Raw genomic sequence first — 23,355 nt, 5'->3', positions numbered from 1 at the left:
TCACATGGTGTGGTAGGATGGAGGGTTTGTTGTCACTGTGTGTTGGGGAGAGAGAGCACGGGGGGAGGCTCAGCTAATCTCAATGTACACATGTTGTACTTTGACAATAAAGGTTTATTATTATAATTATCACATAGCTGATGCAAATTTGTTCCTCAATGCTTACATTCACAAACACAGAACTGTTACTTGGTCTTCAGTATCTAAACACAGAACTGTTACTTGGTCTTCAGTATCTAAACACAGAACTGTTACTTGGTCTTCAGTATCTAAAAGCAAGCCACACTGTCATAACATTAGAGTGGCATAGACTTTATTTTACCTTTGAGTAGAGAGTGGGAGCCATACTTCAGAAATTTGATTGGCTTTTAAATTACATAGAAACGTAACTTAAAATTAGATTTAAAAAAAACACAAATGTAGTTAATATGCCACTGTACTGATTAAAAATGCAGTCTGTGGCCTGTGCATTTGTGTGGTATGATACAAAACACTAAAGGTCATCAGAAGGTCATCAAGAATGAGGAAAGCTGTGCAGTTTAGAAATTTTGAAAATATTCCATTTGTTTTCAGTGTTCATGTAATAATTAATCCAGAGCTATCAAGAAGGAATACTTCACCATTTCATCCCACTCTCCGAAACCTGCTCTTAGAAATTAGTTTCGCATTATTTGAATGATTCGGAAAATAAGAGTATTTCATGAAGGAGAGAAAACTTCAATTTGTGTTTTAGGGGAATATCTATAAAAATACGTATTTCTGGTTTTAACCCAGAATTAAAGAATTTTTTTTTAAAAAAACAACACATTTCTTACATTTAATTTCTCAAGTGGTTGCCCCAAAGAGTAGATCACATATGACTGTAAGTAATCTGTGTACTGCTGTTTAGCTTCTTTTTTCTCAGCCTCTAGACAGGAGATCTTCAAACGAGACAGGGTTGCAAAGATATGGTGGAAGTTCTCCATCATAACCACATCCCGAGGAGTCTTCTGGCTTTCGTTTGCCACTTTCTCAACTACGAAAACAAAAGGACCGATGCGGACATAAACACCACGAAATGCGAAAGAGCAGTGATAGTTCTACTTACTTTTCCAAGTCAGAAGCTTGTTGTGATAAATTTGGAAATGCAGGTAAAGCAGACATGTCAAACACAAGGCCCGGGGGCCAGATCCGGCCCGTGAAGTGGTTTTATGCGACCTGTGAAGCCATCCTGGAAACAGTGAGGGAACGGCCCCCGCTGCCTTGGTCCTGGCCCAGAGACCCTCCTCCTGCCAGACACCCTCAGATCTGTCCCACTCCTGCCCAAGCCCCCATAGGCACCCTTGATGTGAAGGATGTAGAGCTGGCCATGCCCACCCAGTAGGCCATACGCACTTTAGCCACGCCCACCCAGTAGGCCACGCCCACCCTGGCCATACCCACCCGGCCCCTTGAGGGCAACCGCAATGCTGATGCGGCCCTCAATGAAATTGAGTTTGACACCCCAAGGTAAAGAGTTAACGGTAAAGGATAGCAGACAGCAAACAAGAAGGTCTTAATTAGTAGTTATAAAAAAAAAAAAGGTAACAGTGAAAAAACTTAATTAATAAGAGAGAAAGTATCATTATAAAAGAGAATTTGGTGGGTGGTTCCTAAATTTAACAAATAAAGAAATGAAAAGCTTTGATATGATTTCTAGTAGTAGCAGTATGGAGATTTTAATGTACTACAGTATACGTAAAATCAGTTATCATCATTAAATTATTTTAATCAGAAGAGACTCTTCTGTCTCTTCGCACTAGCCCATGCTTTGTTCAACTATAACTAGTGAGAATCAACTAACTTACTACGCAACAGATAAGGATTTGGTCTGAACAGCATGCCAAGGCAAAATCAAGCAAACCATATTTATAACTTAAGAGTTCCACACAGCCATAGAATTGAGTGGGCATGCCCAAATCGTAATTCCTTGAAATCCCCCAGATTCAGCTAGTTTATGTCTTATGTTTGCTAGTTGACTGTCCCTATAAGATAAGTACCTCTAAATCAGAATCTGGGAATTGGCAACAGAGTTATAAAGAAATAGGATGAATACTAAAACAATTAATACATGATTGACAGGTACATACTCTCAAGTGACAAAAATGATTTAGAAGTGACTTGTAGTATAATAATGCATAATAAGATGCAGCAATATAAGACTGTAGCCCGATTCGTCAACAAAATGAGATTATTTATGACATAGCAGACCATGGACTTTCAGAAAAGAGATTTTTACCGTTAGCAAAAACTGCACGAATAAGTTTCAGGTAAGCTTTATCTAGATCTCCTCTGCGTTCGGCATTTCTGAATATAGATTCAGCCAAGGCTGCAAACTCTTCAAATTCAGCAACAAAAGGAAGAATTCCAACTTTGCTCTTCTTGGATATCTTTACATCTTCCATCTGCTTTATCTGATTACTCTAAAATTAAAAAAAAAAGGTTAGCCATGTTTTTAAACTAAAACTCTTATTACCATGCAGGTAACTGATCTCTAATAAATACCCGTATATACTTGAGTATAAGCCGACTCGAGTATAAGCCGAGACCCCTAATTTTACCCCCAAAAACTGGAAAAAGTTATTGACTCGAGTATAAGCCGGAGTATAAGTATAAGCTTGGCCCCTTCTTAGCAACATATCTATATTCTGTGCCACGACGAGCTGCTCGTTGACTCCGCCGGCGGCTGTTTCTTGCCGCCTCTCAGCTGATGGAGCTGCGCAACCACCAGCAGCCGTCTCCAGCCTTCTCCCAGCCATCCCTGCCGGCACGTGTGCTCTGTGGCCGTTCATGGCCCCCCCGTTCACCCCCGACCGTGGGTGCAGCCGCGGGTCCGGCGTTCGCCCGCCGACCAGCTGATGGGCGCGGGCGTGGCCGGGCTGTCCCCAGAGCCAGGCGGGTTCCACCGGTGTTGGCCCGCCGAACAGCTGATGGGCGCGGGCGTGGCCGGGCTGTCCCCAGAGCCGGGCGGGTTCCACCGGCATTGGGCGTTCGCCCACCGAACAGCTGATGGGCGCGGGCGTGGCCGGGCTGTCCCCAGAGCTGAGCGGGATCCACCGGCGGTGGGCGTTCGCCCGCCGAACAGCTGATGGGCGCGGGCGTGGCCGGGCTGTCCCCAGAGCCGGGCGGGTTCCACCGGTGTTGTTCGCCCGCTGAACAGCTGACGGGCGCGGGCGTGGCCGGGCTGTCCCCAGGGATCCAGGCACGCCCACACCGAGGAACGCCGCTGCTGCCGTTCTTTCTTTCTCGTTCGCGGGAGTGCGAGGCGGCGTGCGCATACAGAGGGAGCCGCCGAGCCTTCCCCCACCCGGAGAGAGAAGCGTTTCTGTGTCGGCGCAGGCACAGATACCCCTCGCTCGCGAGCAGCCTTGCCCTAGCCCGCCGGTCGCGCCCCCCCCAGATGTTGCGAGCCCCGCCAGCGGCGGCGTTCCTCGGTGTGGGCGTGCCTGCGTCTTTGGGTGTGAGGCTTTCGGAGAGGCTGCCTTTGGCTCCTGGTACTTGCAGCCGGTGTAAAAGAACAAGTCTGTGAAAGCGGGCGAGAATTCATTTCTTTTAAACCGGCTGCAAGTACCAGGAGCCAAAGGCAGCCTCTCCGAAAGCCTCACACCCAAAGACGCAGGCACGCCCACACCGAGGAACGCCGCCGCTGGCGAGGCTCGCAGACGCTGCCATTCTTTCTTTCTCGTTTGCGGGAGCGCGAGGCGGCGTGCGCATACAGAGGCGTATATAGACCCAGGGAGCCGCCAAGCCTTCCCCCACCCGGAGAGAGAAGCGTTTCTGTGTCGGCGCAGGCACAGATACCCCTCGCTCGCGAGCAGCCTTGCCCTAGCCCGCCGGTCGCGCCCCCCCCAGATGTTGCGCCCGGTGTGGCCGGCCCCCCCCTACACCCCCCACGCTACGCCACTGCACTACAGTCCTCGTGTTTCCCAGGGTTGCCCGTCATGCCATACATTCCCTATAGCCCGATTCTTTAGCTCCCCACGTTCCTTAATTCGAGCGAATTTTGTCGGTGCTCCGTGGAGAAACAATATGCAAATGCTGTTTATTTAACCGCGCAAAACTTTTTTAAGACTTTTCATTTCTGTTTTATGCATGGGCTGGGTGGGTCACGAAGTTTACCTCTGGGGACAGCCCGGCCACGCCCGCGCCCATCAGCTGTTCGGCGGGCGAACGCCGGACCCGCGGTCCGTGCGGAGCCCAGCCCTCCCTTCTCTCAGCAGCCTGTTCCGAACGAAGGGACAGTTCTTTTTTTTTTGTTGACTGGAGTATAAGCCGAATTGGAGTTTTCAGCCCAAAAAAGGGGGCTGAAAAATTTGGCTTATACTCAAGTATATACGGTAAATAAGGGGACCTCTGAGCTAATGATAAAATAAAGGGGAATCTAGTTACATCCAGAAAAGAAGATTGTCAAGGCATATTAGTATCTCTCTGTATTTGCTACACAAAAATAGGAATGCACAAGATCAGTGGGTGTCCGTGCATGGGTGTGTATTCATTCCACGGGTTTCATCTTGCTTTGTTTTCTCGCCCACATTAAATGGAGGAGAAGGGCTCCATTTCAAAGGCTAAATATCTACACAATACTGAGTTGTTACACACTACAGCAATACCAAAGCACAAAGCAAGGCCACCCCATTTTATGGTTTCACTCTGAATCTTGAATTTTATCCAGAATCCTAACTGCATGCAACCACTGCAAACCTAATCGTCAAAGTGCTCAAAACTTACAATGCATTTATCAAAGTTTCGTTTGACAGTCACTAAAACATTTCCAAGGGTTGTGCTAAGGAAGGACGTTGGATCCACATTCTGTGCTGTCCAGACGTGGTGACTCATTTTGACTAGCATATAGAGGGAATTGAAGCTGTCAATCTTGTCACCCAGAGCAATGAGGTTATTCAGTTCTAGTTCAACACAGCGAAATATTTTTGTCATCATTTGACGGATCATTTGATTCCTGCAACAGATGGCATGGAGCATTATAAATATTAATAATACTTATATAGGTATTAGGTATTTAATTTTCTAAGCCCACATTCATTTCACAGAGCCTTATGAGAAAATGAATGTTGATCCCTTTTAAGTGTTTTTCCAACTGAGCAATTTTAAGATGTGTGGGCTTCAATTATCTGAGTTCCCCAGTCAGTGCCAAGTTCAAAAAACACTAATGAAACACTACTATCAACTTAGTGGGGCGATAAGCAGCCATATAAGCAGCCATGTTGCTCTCCGCTTATTTTGTAAAACCCTCTGGACATAACTGAGACTATAGTAAGAGTCATTTGTCCCTTCCCTACAGCCTGGCTCCTTGGGAGAACAAAGAAGACCAGAAAGAGAATATTTTTAATTTTAATTTAATTTTAATCCCATTTATATCCCGCCCTTCTCCGAAGACTCAGGGCGGCTTACAAGCTTAGCAGTAGCCTTCATTCTATGTATATGCCTGCTTATTAGGGCTTTCACACACACACCCAAGCGGCATTATTACAAAGTCAGCTTAATTGCCCCCAACAATCTGGGTCCTCATTTTACCTACCTCGGAAGGATGGAAGGCTGAGTCAACCTTGAGCCTGGTAGGATGCGAACCTGCACTAATTGCAGGCAGCTGGTGTTACTTAAGGAGGCATTAGCCCACTGCGCCACCAAGGCTCCTCATTATCAATGAAAGTTACCATAGAGCATCTGAACACATTTGTGATTTTAAAAGTTTCATCACAATTCTAGTTCACAAAAAGCTGCCTTTTGCAACTGAAGCTATTTATCCACCCAAGTGAGTGCTTTTGATTTTACATCAATGCCTTTACCCACCACTGAAATATCCAGGATTAGGAAACTTTGGCCTACCAATTGTTAGCTCTGTGTAAAACGATACTCTCTCTTTTGACTACTGTTATTCCTTTTGCCCCATTCTATATTCCAAAGACTTCAAATAGCTATATCTCTCTGATCCTGCAGCAAAGTTGATCATTTACCCTTTCTATTCAAGCTAAGCAATTCTGATCAGGAATCTGAGCTTCATTCAGTGTCAACATTTCTGTGATAGAATAACTTAGCTAATTCACAAAATTTAGATGATGATGATGATTATAAAACTTATTCATAAAACATGAAACTCAGTCAACTGAACACTCAAATTGACTGGCATTAATGGTTGACACAGGTTGCTGCCAGCATCCTAGGTATCAACCAGGTATCTCCTTAAAATGTAAGATGTTCCAAGTAGCGCAGTTTTTTGTAGCTTTGCTGGAGTTATTGCAAAAAGCTGCAATTTCTTGATGTATTTTGCAAAGTTTTTGGACATAGTTCCCAGTGCCCTGATGTCAATGGATATCACTGTTACACGTTTCATCCATAATCGCGCAGTTTCGATAGCCAGGTCGCGGTATTTCGTAATTTTTTTCAGTTCTTTTTCTTCGACTCTGGCATCCCCTGGTACAGCGATATCAATCAACTGTACGCTTCAGTTCTCTATGACTGCGATCTCTTATAGAAATGTCCTAAAATCTGCTTTTTCCAGCACCTTTTCAACTTCTCACTGTGTCCTAGAGCCCTAGTACAAACCAGGTCCAACCTTTTTATTTCTTCATTATTGGACTTCAAATAACTCTGGGAGAAATTTTTCAATAATTTCACCACAAAGTCCAATCTTCTATATAAAATCCTGCAGTTTCCTTATTTATGAGCAGCGTAGTGCAATAAAAATATGTTACGCTCAAGGCAACACTAAGCCAATTTTCTGCAGTTTTTAATTCATTGCCACATGAGCAGAGCATTTATTTATGCAATTTATATGCCGCTAACTTCCAAGACAGTCCTAAGCAACCTCTAAGGCTCACAATTTATTCAAGACACAAAGAGTGTTCAGAAGATCCCTCTGCTAACTGGAAACATACTCAGAATATGCTGATTGCAGCCCACCAATATTGTGTGCTTTTGTTAAAGTTCCTCCATCAGTCTCCTCGGTATCGCTCTGGAAAAGAAGTAAAGATTTAGATGGAAATCGGGCTAAGGTTACAGCCATTTAGTTCTGAGTCAATAATTTCCAAATTGAGATTCATACCACCGGTGTTCCAGGAATGCTGAGATGCTGTTGAAGTTTGAAGAATTTGCTAATGAAGTCTTGTTCTGCCAGACAAAGGGGCTCTAATTCACTTAAGACCTGTTCAAAAATCTATGAGGATCAAAACAGATATTTAGCACACGCAAACACACATATACAACTGTCTTATTGCCATTATGTTCCATTTAAAGGCAATGGAAGTGTTTTCAATTGACTGCACCTGTGGTCATAAGACGCTATTAGAGGAAAAAGGAAAAAAGCAGAAATAGCTCAGAAAATAGCTCTGCCAGTTTTTTAAAAGGTGCTTAAAATATTAAAAGCTAATATTAGGAGATCAACTGCTAGCCTACTCAAAGCCTCTTTTTCTATATTGATAATGCAGAAACTGCTGCCATATGGCTTCTCCAGGTGCTCAAAAAGCAACAGGGGAGGTTCTGTGAATCACTTTGGGCCCAATTGAGTTTCCCTTTTCCATTGGCATCCAATTCTGAGAAGTAATGTGAAGGGAAGACTTCCAGCCTGCAGACTTTTGATCCCAGATGTGGGAAAGAATTGGGAACACTTGATACACAAGAACCAAGAAGGTTGCAATGGCATTTAGACGTGTTAAAATCAGTATTTTTTTTTGGGGGGGAAGCAATAACTGGTATGCAATTATACCCGGAATCTTTGCATTACCTTATCAAACTTAGTCCTATCTGCTACGTCAAGGTCAGAAGCGGACATGTTTCCCATATCTAGCAACGAGGATGACTGGGATCTACGACTTCCCGAACTCTGAACGGAGAGTTTGTTCAAGCTAGATGTTGAGCCGGTCAATTTGCCAGAGCTTCCGTGAAGGCCTGTGACACAACACAAGCTAGATAAGAAGTTGCCACATGGTAAGCAGCATTAGTTAAAAACAATTTTCCTCATCTACCTGCATTTTATGAGGGCATTTCCTACGGAATAAACCAACGGCTCTGGTGTTGCCCCATGGCTTCGCTGAAGACAAATAAAACTGGTTCAGAAGTGCACACTGAATGACAGACACTCAGGATCAGCCAATACAAGAACTAGTGCCTAAGGCCACTAGCAATCCAGAAAACAGCACAAGTAGGGGCAGACAGAAAAGGCCAGGAACAATTCACAAAAGGGGCATCTTCTAGATAGAAGCAAAGCGGAACAGAAGCGACGCATTACTATTTTCTTAGGAAGCAACCAACTCCTGGGAAAAAAATTAGGGAAAGCCTTCTCATTCTTGGGGCCCCTTCCAGCAGAAACCTCTTACATTTTTTTTTTCAGTGTATTGCAGTTCAATTCTATTTCATTTCTACTGGAAAGAAATGAGGAAAAAGACCATTCTTACAGATGAATCAAAATATTTTAAGAAAATATTTTAATTTTGCGTTCCTCCCATGCTTAAAAAAAAGTTCCAGTGAGTGAGTGGGGTGGTGGGGGGTTGCATCCCCATTTTTCAGGCTTCCAACCCTTACCTGTTCGAACAAGCCGGCCTGGCCTGATGGGTGATGGGTTTTGGTTTTATTGTTTTTTATGTATTTTAACTTAACTTATTGTTATAGTTTTTGGGCATCTTGTTTAATCTTTTTTAACTTTTGTATTCTTGTTTTTTAGCATGTATTGCCCTGTTCACCGCCCTGAGTCCTTCGGGAGAAGGGCGGTATACAAATATAATAAATAAATAAATGAAATAAATATCCTTCACCACCCAAGGGTGGATGACCCCCTAAAATGGGCAAATGAAATTCTAAATTATGAGGAAGACCCTTTGTCTCGCTCCCATCTTAAGAGTTGTGAGCAGAATGCAATCTTCTGCTTTAATTCCAGACGTATATCATTGTTTGAGACAGCGTAAGACTTTTTTTTTTAATGTCTTGTTTCTCTTTAATTGTTTCTGAGCACCAATCGCATCAGCCCAGACTGGCATGGGCAATGGGAAGGGATTTAGAGTCACAACTAAAACATCTAGTCAGTATGATTCATTACTCACCCTGCACTGCTGTTAATCATAACTACAATCAGTGAAAAGAAGCTAGCCTCCTACCATCATTTATGAAACTAGCTTGTTTCTAGTAATTATGATTAACTGAACTGTTTCACTCAAGAGAAACAGTGGTTAATCTAAAGTCTTCCAAATCCTTCTTCTTGAATTGAGAAACAGTAGCCGAACATTTGAAATGGTGTAGGAAGTGCAGTAGGACACTGGGTTGGAAATCTCAAGTCCTTGAAGATCATCCTTCATGTAGTCAAAAGTGCTTTATACTACAGCATTAAGGGACTGGAATTAAGGGAAATAAACATGTAAGTTGAAACAAGTGCCTCCACTATAGTGTTCAGGTAATACTCAACCCAGAGTACCCCAGTCTCATGAAATGCTGGTCACAGTAGCTTCAAGCCATGAAACCTGATGTGTGTTGTCACAACAACCCACATTCAAAGAGCAGCACAATAGTTCTTAGCAAACAATGCATGGAGGGGGGGAAGTTACAGATGACTTGATGCCCATGCAGATGCCAATGCCACTGAATACCAGTCGTGTCATAGAACTTAGACTAACAAAGGTGGGCAGGCTTTGTGTTGTGTCTGAAATAATTTACTCGGCCACAAGAATGTAAACGAGAAGTCAGGTAGCACACTGGGGACAATGTTTCTCAAAATTAACTGCTGGGTAGCTAATTGAGAATACAAATATAGAAGCATGAATATCAGTGTGCGAGTTCACACTGCTGCAAGTTAAGCTGAAGGGTAGAGGACGATGCCTGGGAGAAAGTTCTCCACCAGTCAGATTTCGTATGCACAAAATGGTATTCCCATAATGAATAAGGATGATGTGATGCAGAAGAATTCCATGCTAGCATTATTTAACCATTTTAAGTTCCTTGCACTGGGCTTGCAGCTGTCCTACGTGCCCTGCCAATCCTCATGGATTCATTCACAGGGGTCAGCCTCCTGTACTTTAAAATCCTTTTCTCATATTCCAAGAAATATGAGGAAGATGCGATCTTCCTAATTTGAACATAAATTTTAAAACACGTTTTATTTTGCCCATGACTCAATTCCCACTGGAAATCTCTTCTACAGCATTCAGGTATTGTCTGCTGCTTCCCCAACTGAACATTTGCTTTTCCTGTACCTCAGATCAGCGCAAAAACACCGCATCTGACAATTCACAGGTTTTTGCCGTGATAATTTCGTTTTTTGTTTACCAAAACATAAAATGCACTGGCAATAACCACTTAAAAGCTCTAGTGATACTCACTCTCTGTTTCCTGTTTGACAGCACTTTCTTTTCGAGGCAGGGTGGCTGGGATGAATTAGGTTGCAAGCATCAAAGACAAAGACAAGTTAAATATGCATTTGGCACAAATCATGCACAAGATGCAAGTTAAGCACTAGCTGGAAAGAAACATGCAGAGAACTATCAGAAGCAAGTAACTACAAGTTGCAAACGTACATAGCTGGGAAGGCACTAAGGTGGAATATATTTAAATATGCAGGAAACATGTGTTAAGTAGCCTCTCAATGATTTCCCAATTTTTATCCAGAGGGGGAACCACAAACACAAATGGTTGTGAATCCTGAATGCAAGACGGTGCATCAGGTGTGCACAAGTTATAAGAGAAAGCAGATTTTGCTCAAAAGAATCTGGCAGCCCAAAGAAGCCACAAGATCTGAACTGGACAAAATGTGCAATAGGATCTTTTTTTTTTAAATTCCATTTATATCCCGCCCTTCTCCGAAGATTCAGGGCGGCTTACAAACTTAGCAGTAGCCTTCATTCTATGTATATGCCTGCTTATTAGGGCTTTCACACACACCCCAAGCGGCATTATTACAAAGTCAGCTTATTGCCCCTAACAATCTGGGTCCTCATTTTACCTACCTCGGAAGGATGGAAGGCTGAGTCAACCTTGAGCCTGGTGGGATGCGAACCTGCACTAATTGCAGGCAGCTGGTGTTACTTAAGGAGGCATTAGCCCACTGCTCCACCAAGGCTAATTTTACAATGCTCATGTAACATCCTGGGACACATATTTGGATTGCAGGGCATTTTATTAAAGTGACTAAACAGGTAGTCCTTGACTTGCAACCACAATTGGGAACAGGATTTCAGCTTGCTAAGGAAGGCAGCTGTTAAGTAAATTGTGCCTGGTTTTATAACCTTTTTGGCCATGGTTATGTAAATCACATGTTTGTTAAGGGAAACGGTTTTCCACCAGGGATTTGCTTATCGGAGGCCATCTGGAAAGTTTGCAAATAGCAATCACATGACCCTGGAATGCTACGGATGCTGCGATGGTTGTGAGTGTGAGGACCAGTCGTAATTCACTTTTTTCAATGCCAGTGCAACTTTGAATGACTGTTTTTTAAAAAAAAAACGATTGTAAGTCAAGAACTACCTGTGTACACCTTTTTCTACATTGCTGCAAACCAAACTACACGGATGTGCCTTATATGGTTACCAGAAACGAAGTTTGATTTAAAGGCAATGGTGTTTTTATTTTTTTTTAGAGAAAGAGCCGTGGTGGTGTGCAGTGGTTAGAAATGAAGTATTGTGGGATAACTCACTGCTCAATGCCAGGAGTTCAATTCTCACCGGCTCAAGGTTGGTTCAGCCTTCCATCCATCCGAGGTCGGTAAAATGAGGACCCAGATTGTTGGGGGCAAGAGTCTGACTCTGTAAACCACTTAGGGAGGGCTGTAAAGCACTGTGAAGCGGTATATAAGTCTTAAGTGCTATTGCTAATCTGGAAGTTGACCCCAACTTTCTCTACAGCATGGGAAAGGATGTGGATACAATTTTATTGGACTGTATGAAGAAACCCACTTTCCTTGGTTATCTTCTAGACCAGGGGTAGGCAACCTTGGCTCTTTTATGACTCGTAGACTTCAACTCCCAGAATTCCTGAGCCAGCATGGCTCAGCTTGGAAACTCTCCCTTTCCCCTCAGCACGGCTGGCTCAGGAATTCTGGGAGTTGAAGTCCACGAGTCATAAAAGAGCCAAGGCTGCCTACCTCTGTTCTAGACTCTAGTGCCTCTCTTAACTTGACACCTTCAGGCTTGCATTCTTAGGCTCTTCCCGACAATAATGGGACACCGCAAGTTGTGAGCCAAGAGATAAAATGCTACTTTGTACATCAACATCAAATAATCATTTTCCTGAGAAATCTTTCTCAAAACTCCCTGAGGTCCACTAAGGAAAGCTGTGAAAGCTTATCAAGTCTTGAAAGTATATGTCATTGCATGAGGCAAAGATGTGTCTTTATACAAAAGCATACAAACAGCCTCATTTTTTACAACTTGGATAGGTTAATAACACGTATTTCATGTGTAATACAGGACTGTTTTCTATCCCTTTTGCTGTAATGTAACTGTGTCTGGGTTTGTGCAGATGGAAGGGACAAACACTGCAATTGCAAATACAAAATCAGAGACAATGTTATCTAATACTTGTAAGAAATCTGGAAATTACATTCTCAGCTAGTACCAGCTGACAAAATGGTTGATGGTATAGTTCAGGGGTAGGCAACCTCGGCTCTTTTATGACTCATGGACTTCAACTCCCAGAATTCCTGAGTCAGCTATGCTGACTCAGGAATTCTGGGAGTTGAAGTCCATGAGTCATAAAAAAAGCCGAGGTTGCCTACCCCTAGTATAGTTAGAACGTGCCCACAGGAAATAAAATACAGTGGAATCCTGTACATGGTTATTTAGAAATAAAGCTCACAGAATTCAAGTGGATTTATTTTCAAGTAAGCTATGCATACCACACAAGTATACAATTTGCGTCATTTGTGCAATTATCTCATTTTCGCATGACACAGCTTGACTGTCTACTGCAAGTACCTATGACTAACCCTATTCTGATCTATCACAGGAAGAAAAAGGTTTGTTAAAACCAGTTAACATAAGAACATAATGAACTTCTGTTAAGATTTAGCTGAGAGATTATTATTTTTTTAGATTAGACAGCCAGAGAGATCTTTTCTACACACTAGGTATATTAAGCTAAACTTAGAAATACAGGATCTCTTAACTGTCAGTTTGTCTTACTGGATTTTTCCATCAAATGCAGACGAAACAAAAATACATTTCAGATAATTCCGCATCTGTAAATCGTTAACAGTTAAAACAATGTAATCAAACAGTGACTTTTTAAAAAAAAAGAAACATCAAATATGTGGATATTCAACCACTTAAAAATGGAGCAAATGCATTAAGAACTTAGCTGCACATAACAATATTTATATTTTTCTAGGTTGGGCAGGCTCTGGCTGGTTACATCAATGTTCTACTCTTGAAGGAAGAAAAAATTCTGGATCCAGCCTAACTCAAACTGCATATCAAGAAAAGATCTGTTTACTCATAGAAACGGAATTATGTGTATTTTTTTAATGGCTTCTCCCTATACCCCGTCAATAGCCTGCTTGCTTTCCATTAAAAACAAAAAAAAGCAGTCTTGCTGATTTAAACAAAAAACCACAAAAAACCAAGCTGCTAGAAGCAGGTAATTGTATACAGGTCGTCCTTGACTTGCGACAGCAATTGAGCCCAAAATTTCTGTTGCTGAGGTGAGGCATTTGTTAAGGGCGTTTTGCCCCATTTTACGATCTTTCCTGCCACATTCGTTAAGCGAATCACTGCAGTTGTCAAAGTCGGTGACCCGGTTGCTAAGTGAATCTGGTTGATTTCGCTTGTCAGAAGGTCGCAACAGGGGACCACGTGACCTGTCATAAATAGGAGTCGGTTGCCAAGCATCTGAATCTTTGGTCACGTGACCACGGGGATGCTGCAATGGTCATAAGTGTGAAAAACAGGAATAAGTCACTTTTTCCCCCAGTGCCTTTGTAACTTTGAAAGGTCACTAAGCAAACTGCTGGAAGTTGAGGACGACCTGTATATGGCTGGAAAGGGGTGTGTGTGTCTGAGTGTGTGTGTGTGTGTGTGTGTTTGTGTTTGTGTGTACATTCCATAACCAAGATATTTAGAAGAATCCATTCCTAGGATCCATTAACAGCATTTAAGAAATATCCTGCTTTGCTGGAATCACAGCCATAGCCCAATACGCTCACACAGAGAAGGCCTAGTTAGGGTACCATCAGCTAGGCCAGGGGTCGGCAACCTCGGCTCTTTTATGCTGGCTCAGGAATTCTGGGAGTTGAAGTCCACGAGTCATAAAAGAGCCGAGGTTGCCGACCCCTGAGCTAGGCAATGTCGGCTGGCGACCCCCAGGGGGAGGGCCTTCTCTGTGGGAGCGCCAGTCCTATGGAATCAGCTCCCCCCTGAGCTTCGGATGGCCCAAAATCTCCAGTCCTTTCGCCGCGGCCTCAAAACACTCCTATTCCACCAGGCTGACCTGGACTGACAGGCATTTTAATTATATTTACAATTTTTAATTTATTTTTAATTTATTTAATTTATTGCACAGATGATTTCAATTTTATTCTTATCTTAATTTCTGTACTTATTATATGTTTTGTTGTTAGCCGCCCTGAGTCCTTCGGGAGATAGGGCGGGATATAAATCCCATTAATAAATAAATAAATAAATAAATAAATAAATTAGGTAGCACCAACAACAGTTAAACGGACCTCACTGTTACTGTGTCCGTCAAGCAAAGAGCCGGGGTTTACTTCAATAAATCTTTCCAGCCCAAACATTATTATCGAATTTACGCAACAACACTGAGCTTTGACAACCTTGTAAGATGTCTGCAATTTTATTTCATTTCTGGTGAACGTGTTGCAGAAGATGACTTTATAGTTTCATGTTTGCCTCCCTTTTTCTGCATAGGGCTGAGACTTGTCTGAGGCATAGTTATCGCTAATGAGTAAATGGTATTTATTTACATCTAGCAAAGAGATATTTTTAAGATGTTTGAAATAATTCTGTTATTTCCATTAATTAACTGCAAAAAAAGATTCTTCAGTATTTATTTTTTTTAAAAAAAAACTTACCAAACTTCTTTCCTTCCTTAGTTGCACCTGTCATTTTAATCTTGGCCACTTCAAAGAAGTCTTTAATCTCTCTATCATACAAACGTGACAAATAATCCATATAGTTCTTAAAAGAAAAACAGACACAGTTGGCTCCAGGAGAGAATATAAACAATTCAGCTGTTTTTATGTCCATAGGTTTAAGATAATTTTGACAAATTAGTACGGGAACAGCAGTTAAGAACAAAAGACAGAATTAAGAAAAAAGCTTACTTCATTTACCTTTACTCTAGGTTATAAAACAATAAGTCTAGGGGATTTTTTTTAATGAGTTTTACCAATTTTGTTTACTAATTGCTTTGGTACTCTAGCTCAGGGGTCCTCAACTTTGGTAACTTTAAGACTTGTGGACTTCAACTCCCAGAATTCCTCAGCCAGCAAAGCTGGCTGAGGAATTCTAGGAGTTGAAGTCCACAAGTCTTAAAGTTGCCAAGGTTGAGGATCCCTGCTCTAGCCAATTGACACCAATTCATTGATGCCAAAGTCTTGCACCAGTCCAGTCCCATATTGGAAAACCTTCACATATTTATTTATTTATTTTATTTTAATTCCATTTATATCCCGCCCTTCTCCGAAGACTCAGGGCGGCTTACAAGCTTAGCAGTAGCCTTCATTCTATGTATATGCCTGCTTGTTAGGGCTTTCACACACACACCCCAAGCGGCATTATTACAAAGTCAGCTTAATTGCCCCCAACAATCTGGGTCCTCATATGTTTAATTTTACCACAACAGTGCACTGCTAAGCATGCCTACTTTGGCAAAAGATCAGTCATGTGAGATCCATAAGTAATACCTCCTGCACAAAGGCCAGGGTTGTTTTTTGTTGTTGTTTCTTTCTCAATTTCCTATCTGTAATTGCTACAGATATGCAAAAGGAAACGCTAAGCATACGTAAAAGCAAGTCTGCCTATTCAGAGAAGCATCTCACTCTTGTCTGATGCCCACCAGAGACAAGCCACCAGCCAAAGCAACTGAAGTACAAACAGAATTGAAACCTGGTGAAAATGGCCAAGAGAAGATTAAAAAGGGGGTTGGTACGGGAAGATGCCATGAAATTGCATCTGGTGTAGATATGTGATTTCATAGGTGGTGGTGGGAAATATTAATTTGCTTGTGCTTTTGCTTCTTAAATCAAATCAGTCTTTGTTCCGTCACAGACCACAATTAATTAAGATGAAAGGAAAAATATAGTTATTCTAAAGCAGGGGTCCCCTAACCCCCAGGGTCCGTTAAGAATCGGGGCGCACAGCTGTAGGTGGTAAAGAGAGCGAAATTGAAACCATTCCTCTTTCCCACCCCCACCCCCACCCCAGTCTGTTTCCACGAAACCGGTCCCTGGTGCCAAAAAAGTTAGGGACCACTGTTCTAAAGTATCTAAAAAAGGGATAGAATTAACACTACAGGGTACTGTGCAGACTACAGAAAAGTCCCTGGCTGTGGGTGGGGAAATAAAATCAAGACTGATCCGATAATAACATCTTGAGATAAAGCAAATCGGGACAACCAGGCTACTTAGTGAAGACTGGAAATAAGGATTCCCGGCATGCCCCTGATTTAATCTGATTTGCTTTTTTTTAAGTATTCGTTTTTGGTCATTTCTTTTCTTTTCTCCTTTATCTTTTTCTATTTTTCATCTTTTCCTGATTTCAGCTTGCGTTATTACTGCATTTCTCTTTAACAAAAAGTAGTTTTATGCAAAAAACAAAAAAAAGAAATGGCCAAGAAAAACTGCAGGCACTCTAAAAAAAGCATTTCCCCCCCACACACTCTTAACATATAATCTTAAAAAGACCTTGTAAAGGAGTAGTTAACTTTCCCCCAAATTCAAGCGCATTAGCCTTGGTGGAGCAGTGGGCTAATGCCTCCCTAAGTAACACCAGCTGCCTGCAATTAGTGCAGGTTCGAGTCCCACCAGGCTCAAGGTTGACTCAGCCTTCCATCCTTCTGAGGTAGGTAAAATGAGGACCCAGATTGTTGGGGGCAATAAGCTGACTTTGTAATAAGCCCTAATAAGCAGGCATAAGCAGGCATATAAAAGCCCTAATAAGCAGGCATATACATAGAATGAAGGCTATTGCTAAGCATATTGATTTGTGCTTCTTAGATTGTAAGCCGCCCTGAGTCTTCGGAGAAGGGTGGGATATAAATGGGATTTTAAAAAAAAACATTCTGGGGAATAATCTGACACCGCAATCCAAGGGGTTGCGGATGAAAAGGGTGTCCTGATTTTGCAAGAGTGCCATATCCCATGCCCGATTTCGCTCTTTGAGCGACTTACCTTGGTCAGCCCTTCATATTTCCCATAATCCGTGTTCTTTAACCATTCCATAAGTTTGGCATACCGGAGCAGGTCGCGGTGAAAAGGGTGATGATTTGGCAAAGTCAACTCAGCCGAGTGCTGAGCAAGAGTGGAGCTTTGGTCGTGGCCCTTTGTGGAAGGAAGCAACAGAAAGAAGCTGCTTGAAATAAATTATAGCGGTAAATCTGCCAACCCAGATAGCCCAGGAGGTTGCCATTTAATCACAGAAAAGAGACTCTGCTTGCCATTGGTTAGTTATGCCTCCCTGCTGTTCTGTGAAAAACAAAATGGCTGTAGCGTTCAGAAACAACATAAAGGACAAAATAAAACACTGGATTACAGATTAACCACAATGCATCCATCTTATCAGGAGTTGCATCTTCTGCTGAAGAGTTCAAGATGGCCCTCATGAAACTTACAACTTGATTAATTAATATCAATTTATACCAATGTGCAAGGGTTCCCATTATCTGCGAGAGGAAAGTTAACCGTTAGGTGTAATCTTTGCCTTGACTTATACTCTTCAATCTTGTCAAGGACAATTTTTAAGTAAAATTCGTTATAAGCCTTTGACATGCAACTCCAGACAAGATGTTAACACAAATCGGCGCTAGTTAACAGACACCATTTATGTACATTTAAGCCACGCTACAGACCAACTATTTGTCTACAGAGGGGGGGAAAAACAAGACCTTATCAATGTGATCCAACTTCTTAACTTTTGTTCAATAAAAAATCAAAGAAAATCACTATCACTGTATCTTGGGATTGATAAACTGGAATAAATTGCAAAATGTGATTGACCCAACACTGATATGTAGAAATTATATTTACTAGGTAAAAGGTAAAGGTTCCCCCGCACATGCGTGCTAGTCGTTTCCAACTCTAGGGGCCGGTGCTCATCTCCGTTTCAAAGCTGAAGAGCCAGTGCTTATCCGAGGACGTCTCTGTGGTCATGAGCCTTGGTGGAGCAGTGGGCTAATGCCTCCTTAAGTAACACCAGCTGCCTGCAATTAGTGCAGGTTCGCATCCCACCAGGCTCAAGGTTGACTCAGCCTTCCATCCTTCCGAGGTAGGTAAAATGAGGACCCAGATTGTTGGGGGCAATTAAGCTGACTTTGTAATAATGCCGCTTGGGGTGTGTGTGAAAGCCCTAATAACCAGGCATATACATAGAATGAAGGCTACTGCTAAGCTTGTAAGCCGCCCTAAGTCTTCAGAGAAGGGCGGGATATAAATGGAATAAAAATAAAAATAAAATAAAATAAATGTGGCCGGCATGACTAGACGCCAAAGGCGCACGGTACGCTGTTACCTTCCCACCGTAGTGGTCCCTATTTTTCTACCTGCATTTTTACGTGCTTTCGAACTGCTAGGTTGGCAGGAGCTGGGACGAGTAACAGGCGCTAACTCTGCTATGCAGCACTCGGGATTCGACCCACCAAACTGCCGACCTTCTGATCGACAAGCTCAGCGTCCTTAATCTATATAGGTTTGCAGATTTCCTGCTTTCTAGCCTGGTGCCTTTGCCACTAGACAAAACTGCGTCTCCAAGGAATATCCCCACTAAGTTGCTTGTAAACTGAGGTCTGTTGAATGGCCACTATTACCACACCAGTTATTTTAGTGGGAGCCTCAGAAACATGCTTTCAAAATTTCTATACTCCTTCTTGCCAATTTCCCCCCACCACCACTACCAACATTTGCTATAAGAAAACTTATTTTCTCAGGATGGATTCTTAGGCAGTCAAAATTGATTAATCCATTCACGACAAGGAAGGCTTTTGGAAAAACCCACGTTTTGTAAGGAAAGAAATAAATTAAGGAAAAAACTTGCTCAACTGGACAAAAGGCTCAAATGAGTCAATGAGAACCAAGCACAAACCAACTTCTAGGGAGCAGATAAGAAGAACGCCATATAATTTAGTAATTGGACCGAATTATCTAATGGGGGAAAATGTACCTTGGGAAATGATCCATTATGATAAGAGATAATAAGCTAGTGCATCCATTTACTTTGATACACTTTAATCATACATTTCATATTAACCATATACTTTAAACCTTGTCCATTTAAATTCAATATCTTCTTATCTGAGGTAGATGTCTTTACCAAGGGCTCAAACTGTGAAAGATTTAAAGAAGACATAGCTGTCACAAAGACTTAATTCTTCAACTCATAAGCCATGTTTTCTATTTTAGAGAGGCAACGCTGCAAGAAATAGTTAGGTTTAAGCAAGCTTTGTTTAAAAAGAAGCCGAGTAAAATTCAAGCAGCTTGATTCAAACTCTATACTCACAGATACCGAAAGATAGTAGGACCTGTTACTGAGACCCTTCTCCAGTTCAATAAACTATTTGGAGATAAAATACAGGGATAAAAAAATACAGAGAACTGAATAGATTTGCCCAAACAATCCGCAACAGAGCTTGAATGGTGAATGTAACACTTTTAAGATGAATTGCTGTGGAATAAATGTACAATTGCAGAACCATCTGGAGATCACTATATACACTTGTGTGTGTGTGTGTGTGTGTGTGTGTGTGTATTTGTGATGATTCACACATTTCAGTTAACAAACAGAACAATCTCTTAAATCATCAGAATAATGTATATAAATCATCCAGAAAAGTAGATTCTCTTAAAAAAATAGGATATCGTTTTATATTTTTGCATCATCACAGTATGTTTTCCTTATGTTTGGTTTGCAGTATTCTAAATAACAACCTAAGGACAAAATCTGGAAAGACAAATGCAAAGGACAAATTTGGAACTGAGTTGTTATGGTAGTAAAACTATCCATCATGCCCTGCAAGGTTGAATCTGGATAGGATATTCACAACTGGAATGTTTTGCTTTTCAATTTGGCCCAGCTCTTTGAAGAGTACTGCTTGGTGAATTTTGGAAATCACAATCCACATATCTTAAAATTATCAAGAATGAAGAACACTGTCTCAGATGTTTGGGCCATGGATAGCCTTTTAATAACACCGTGGATTGTTTATTTTCTTATTCATTCTAGAATGCTAGACATACCTCCAAAGGAGACCTCTTTTAGATGGCAATATATCATTCCATATAACAATATTAATCACTGTCCTTTTTTTGGAATATCTTATTATTGTGGAGTAAAATACATAAGGCTTCCGTGGATAAAGGCTATTCTAGTCAATCTTAACACTATTGTACAATAAAAAGTGTCTTCCTGGATATGACTCAATGCTCTCCTTCATTTGATCAAAGGCTTTCAACTAATACCGTTTCCCCAAAAGCAAGGCTTAGCCCCAAAATAGGTTCTAGTTTGATTTTGGGGGTGGGCCTAACATAAGCCCTACCCCCAAAATAAGCCCTAGTTTTGGGGTGAGACACACATCTAAAATTCAGGCTAGGGCAGGTGTGTGTGTGTGTGGTGGGGGGTGGAGCTGCCCCACACGCCCCACACCCACTTACCTGGCAGACAGGCCTCTCCTCACCGGCCCATTTCTGCGGCGTCTTCTGCAGCCAGGCCTGCATTTCTCAGTCACAAGCCTTTCCAGAAGGCCACTGCAGCCGAGAACCGAGCTATGGATTCAATCCATAGCTTGGTTCTGCAAGACCTATGCAGCCGAGAACTGAACTATGAATTGAATCCATAGCTCGGTACTCGGCTGCAGAGGCCTTCTGGAAAAGCCTGACTGCAAAATGCAGGCCGGAATGCAGCTGCAGAATGCAGCTGCTCCTTCGGCCCCAGGAAGAAGTGGACCGGCTGTTATGTTAACCCAGCCAAATCTGCAATATGTTTATAAAGCTGCCTGAATTAATGCCAATTTTGGCAAAAAAAATGAAAATAGATGCTGGATTCCCCACATTTAAAAAAAATCAAGGAGCATCTGTTCACTTAGATGCACACTGGAAATCAATAGATTTTACGTGATGGATACTGGCAGCCAGAATCATGAATTTCATGTTGTTTTCTATTCCAAATTTCATGATGGAGAAATGTGAAAGAAGATGCTTAACAAACAGCTTTTACTAGGACAGTTTCTTGAAAACTCTGAAAACTAAAGCGAGGAACCAGCTACAAAGTGAGAAAAGAGAAAAGCAGCACCTGTTGAACGAAGACATTGTTGAGGTGACTGGCGAGTCTTCGCGCAAACAGCTCACGCAGGTCGCTAAATCGCTGCTGTTGCTGATTGATCGCATAAAGCAATTCATGTCCTAGGATCAGAAATGGAAAGAGGCTTTGAAACCATAAAACATTACAGGTGTGTCCTTCTGTGAGGGAGATGGGCAATTTCAAAATGGGATATATAAATAAAATAATTCAGAAGTGGAATCCACCAGTCTCCTCTCTTGCCAAGTCTACAGGCAACCTGCAGAACTGTAATTACTCTCCTTCTAAATAATATTATTGGTTTTACCCTCCCAAAATGTATGTATGTATGTATTTATTTATTTATTTATTCATTCATTCATTCATTCACTTATATAGGTAAAGGTTCCCCCACACATGCGTGCTAGTCGTTTCCAACTCTAGGGGCCGGTGCTCATCTCCGTTTCAAAGCCAAAGAGCCAGCGCTTGTCCGAGGACGTCACCGTGGTCATGTGGCCGGCATGACTAGACGCCAAAGGCGCACAGAACGCTGTTACTTTCCCACCATAGTGCTCCCTATTTTTTTACGTGCTTTCGAACTGCTAGGTTGGCAGAAGCTGGGATGAGTAACAGGTGCTCACTCTGTTATGCAGCACTCAGGATTCGACCTGCCAAACTGCCGGACCTTCTGATCGACAAGCTCAGCGTCCTAACCCACTGAGCCACCGCGTCCCTTTATTAACTTATACATACCATTTATTTATACCATTTATATATGACCATTCATATAAATCGCAGATACAACTCTAGAAGGCTAACAATACATGGGCTACAATACAAAAGCATGAAAACCTCCAATGGTCACCGAGAACAAACACAACAAACATTCAACAATGCTAACATCCTCCAGGCCCTTTCATCTCCCAACCCTATGCTCTGGAGCACATGCAGGTCTTCAGTACTTTGTGAAAGCCAGCAGGGTCAGGCCAAACCTACTCTTGGAGGAAAGAAAACGCCCACTGATCTTCAAGGGCATCTCTCCTAGTAAACCAGAGAAGACCAGGAAATCAACTCCACAGAAAGGCTGAGAGTGAGATGAGGAACAGCTGCTGGAATTGGGAATGTCTAGTTTAATGAAAAGAAGGATGAGGGGGGACATGATAGCAGTGTTCCAATATCTCAGGGGTTGCCCCAAAGAAGAGGGAGTCAAGCTATTCTCCAAAGTGCCTGAAGGCGGGACAAGAAGCAATGGATGGAAACTAACCAAGGAGAGAAGCAACCTAGAACAAAGAAGAAACTTCCTGACAGTTAGAACAATTAACCAGTAGAACAACCTGCCTCCAGAAGGGGTGAATGCTCCAACACTGGAAGTTTTTAAGAAGGGACTGGACAGCCGTTTGTCTGAAATGGTATAGGGTTTCCTACCTGAGCAGGGGGTTGGACTAGATGACCTCCAAGGTCCCTTCCAACTTTACTATTATGATTATGAATTAATCAGTGGAATGGCTTATCTCCAGAAGTTAAGGGTGTGTCAGAATCCATTTATATCACATTCATAAATGTATGTTTAAAACATAACACCACCACCCCCGGATTCTGCCATCTCCCGAGGAAGGAGGAGTGGATGTGGATTCAGCCTGCCTTAGGTTGCTTCAAAGACCAAGGGAAACCTTTTGAACTGGGGGAACAAAGGGGAGGGTTAGGGAAGAAGGCATCTGGCCTGTGTCTCCATTTGAATCTGTAAAGGAAGAAGGCAACAACAGTAAAAGATCCAAAGTTCCCTTTTTCCCACGAAAGGGATGACATGATGTAATGATGGGGGGATGACCAAATGGGGTTGAGGGAAGGGGGGGGGGTTGAACCGGGAACTCTTTATAAAGTTTCAATCTGTAAAACAATACCAGGT

At 42.2% G+C, this 23,355-nt stretch overlaps 1 protein-coding gene across 6 annotated transcripts in view; it reads right to left on the bottom strand.

The window, feature by feature from the left end:
- Positions 1–23,355, bottom strand: part of EXOC1 (exocyst complex component 1) — a 47,183-nt gene that overhangs the window by 4,366 nt on the left and 19,462 nt on the right. Inside the window, exons 8-18 of one of the 6 annotated variants that reach the window (XM_083367235.1) lie at positions 21,465–21,574; positions 19,677–19,730; positions 17,357–17,506; positions 15,038–15,143; positions 10,338–10,382; positions 7,757–7,920; positions 7,079–7,189; positions 6,912–6,988; positions 4,747–4,975; positions 2,258–2,441; positions 816–1,015 (exon numbers count right to left, since the gene is read on the bottom strand). In XM_083367235.1, the coding sequence (XP_083223361.1) occupies positions 816–1,015; positions 2,258–2,441; positions 4,747–4,975; positions 6,912–6,988; positions 7,079–7,189; positions 7,757–7,920; positions 10,338–10,382; positions 15,038–15,143; positions 17,357–17,506; positions 19,677–19,730; positions 21,465–21,574 (1,430 nt within the window). The remainder of the gene's footprint in view (positions 1–815; positions 1,016–2,257; positions 2,442–4,746; positions 4,976–6,911; positions 6,989–7,078; positions 7,190–7,756; positions 7,921–10,337; positions 10,383–15,037; positions 15,144–17,356; positions 17,507–19,676; positions 19,731–21,464; positions 21,575–23,355) is intronic. The other 5 variants (XM_083367236.1, XM_083367239.1, XM_083367237.1 and 2 more) reach the window with 5 other exon arrangements.

This window comes from Vipera ursinii (assembly GCF_947247035.1).
Source record: "Vipera ursinii genome assembly, chromosome: 7".
NCBI classification, from domain to species: domain Eukaryota; kingdom Metazoa; phylum Chordata; class Lepidosauria; order Squamata; family Viperidae; genus Vipera; species Vipera ursinii.
This window is presented reverse-complemented; position numbering and strand designations above follow the sequence as displayed.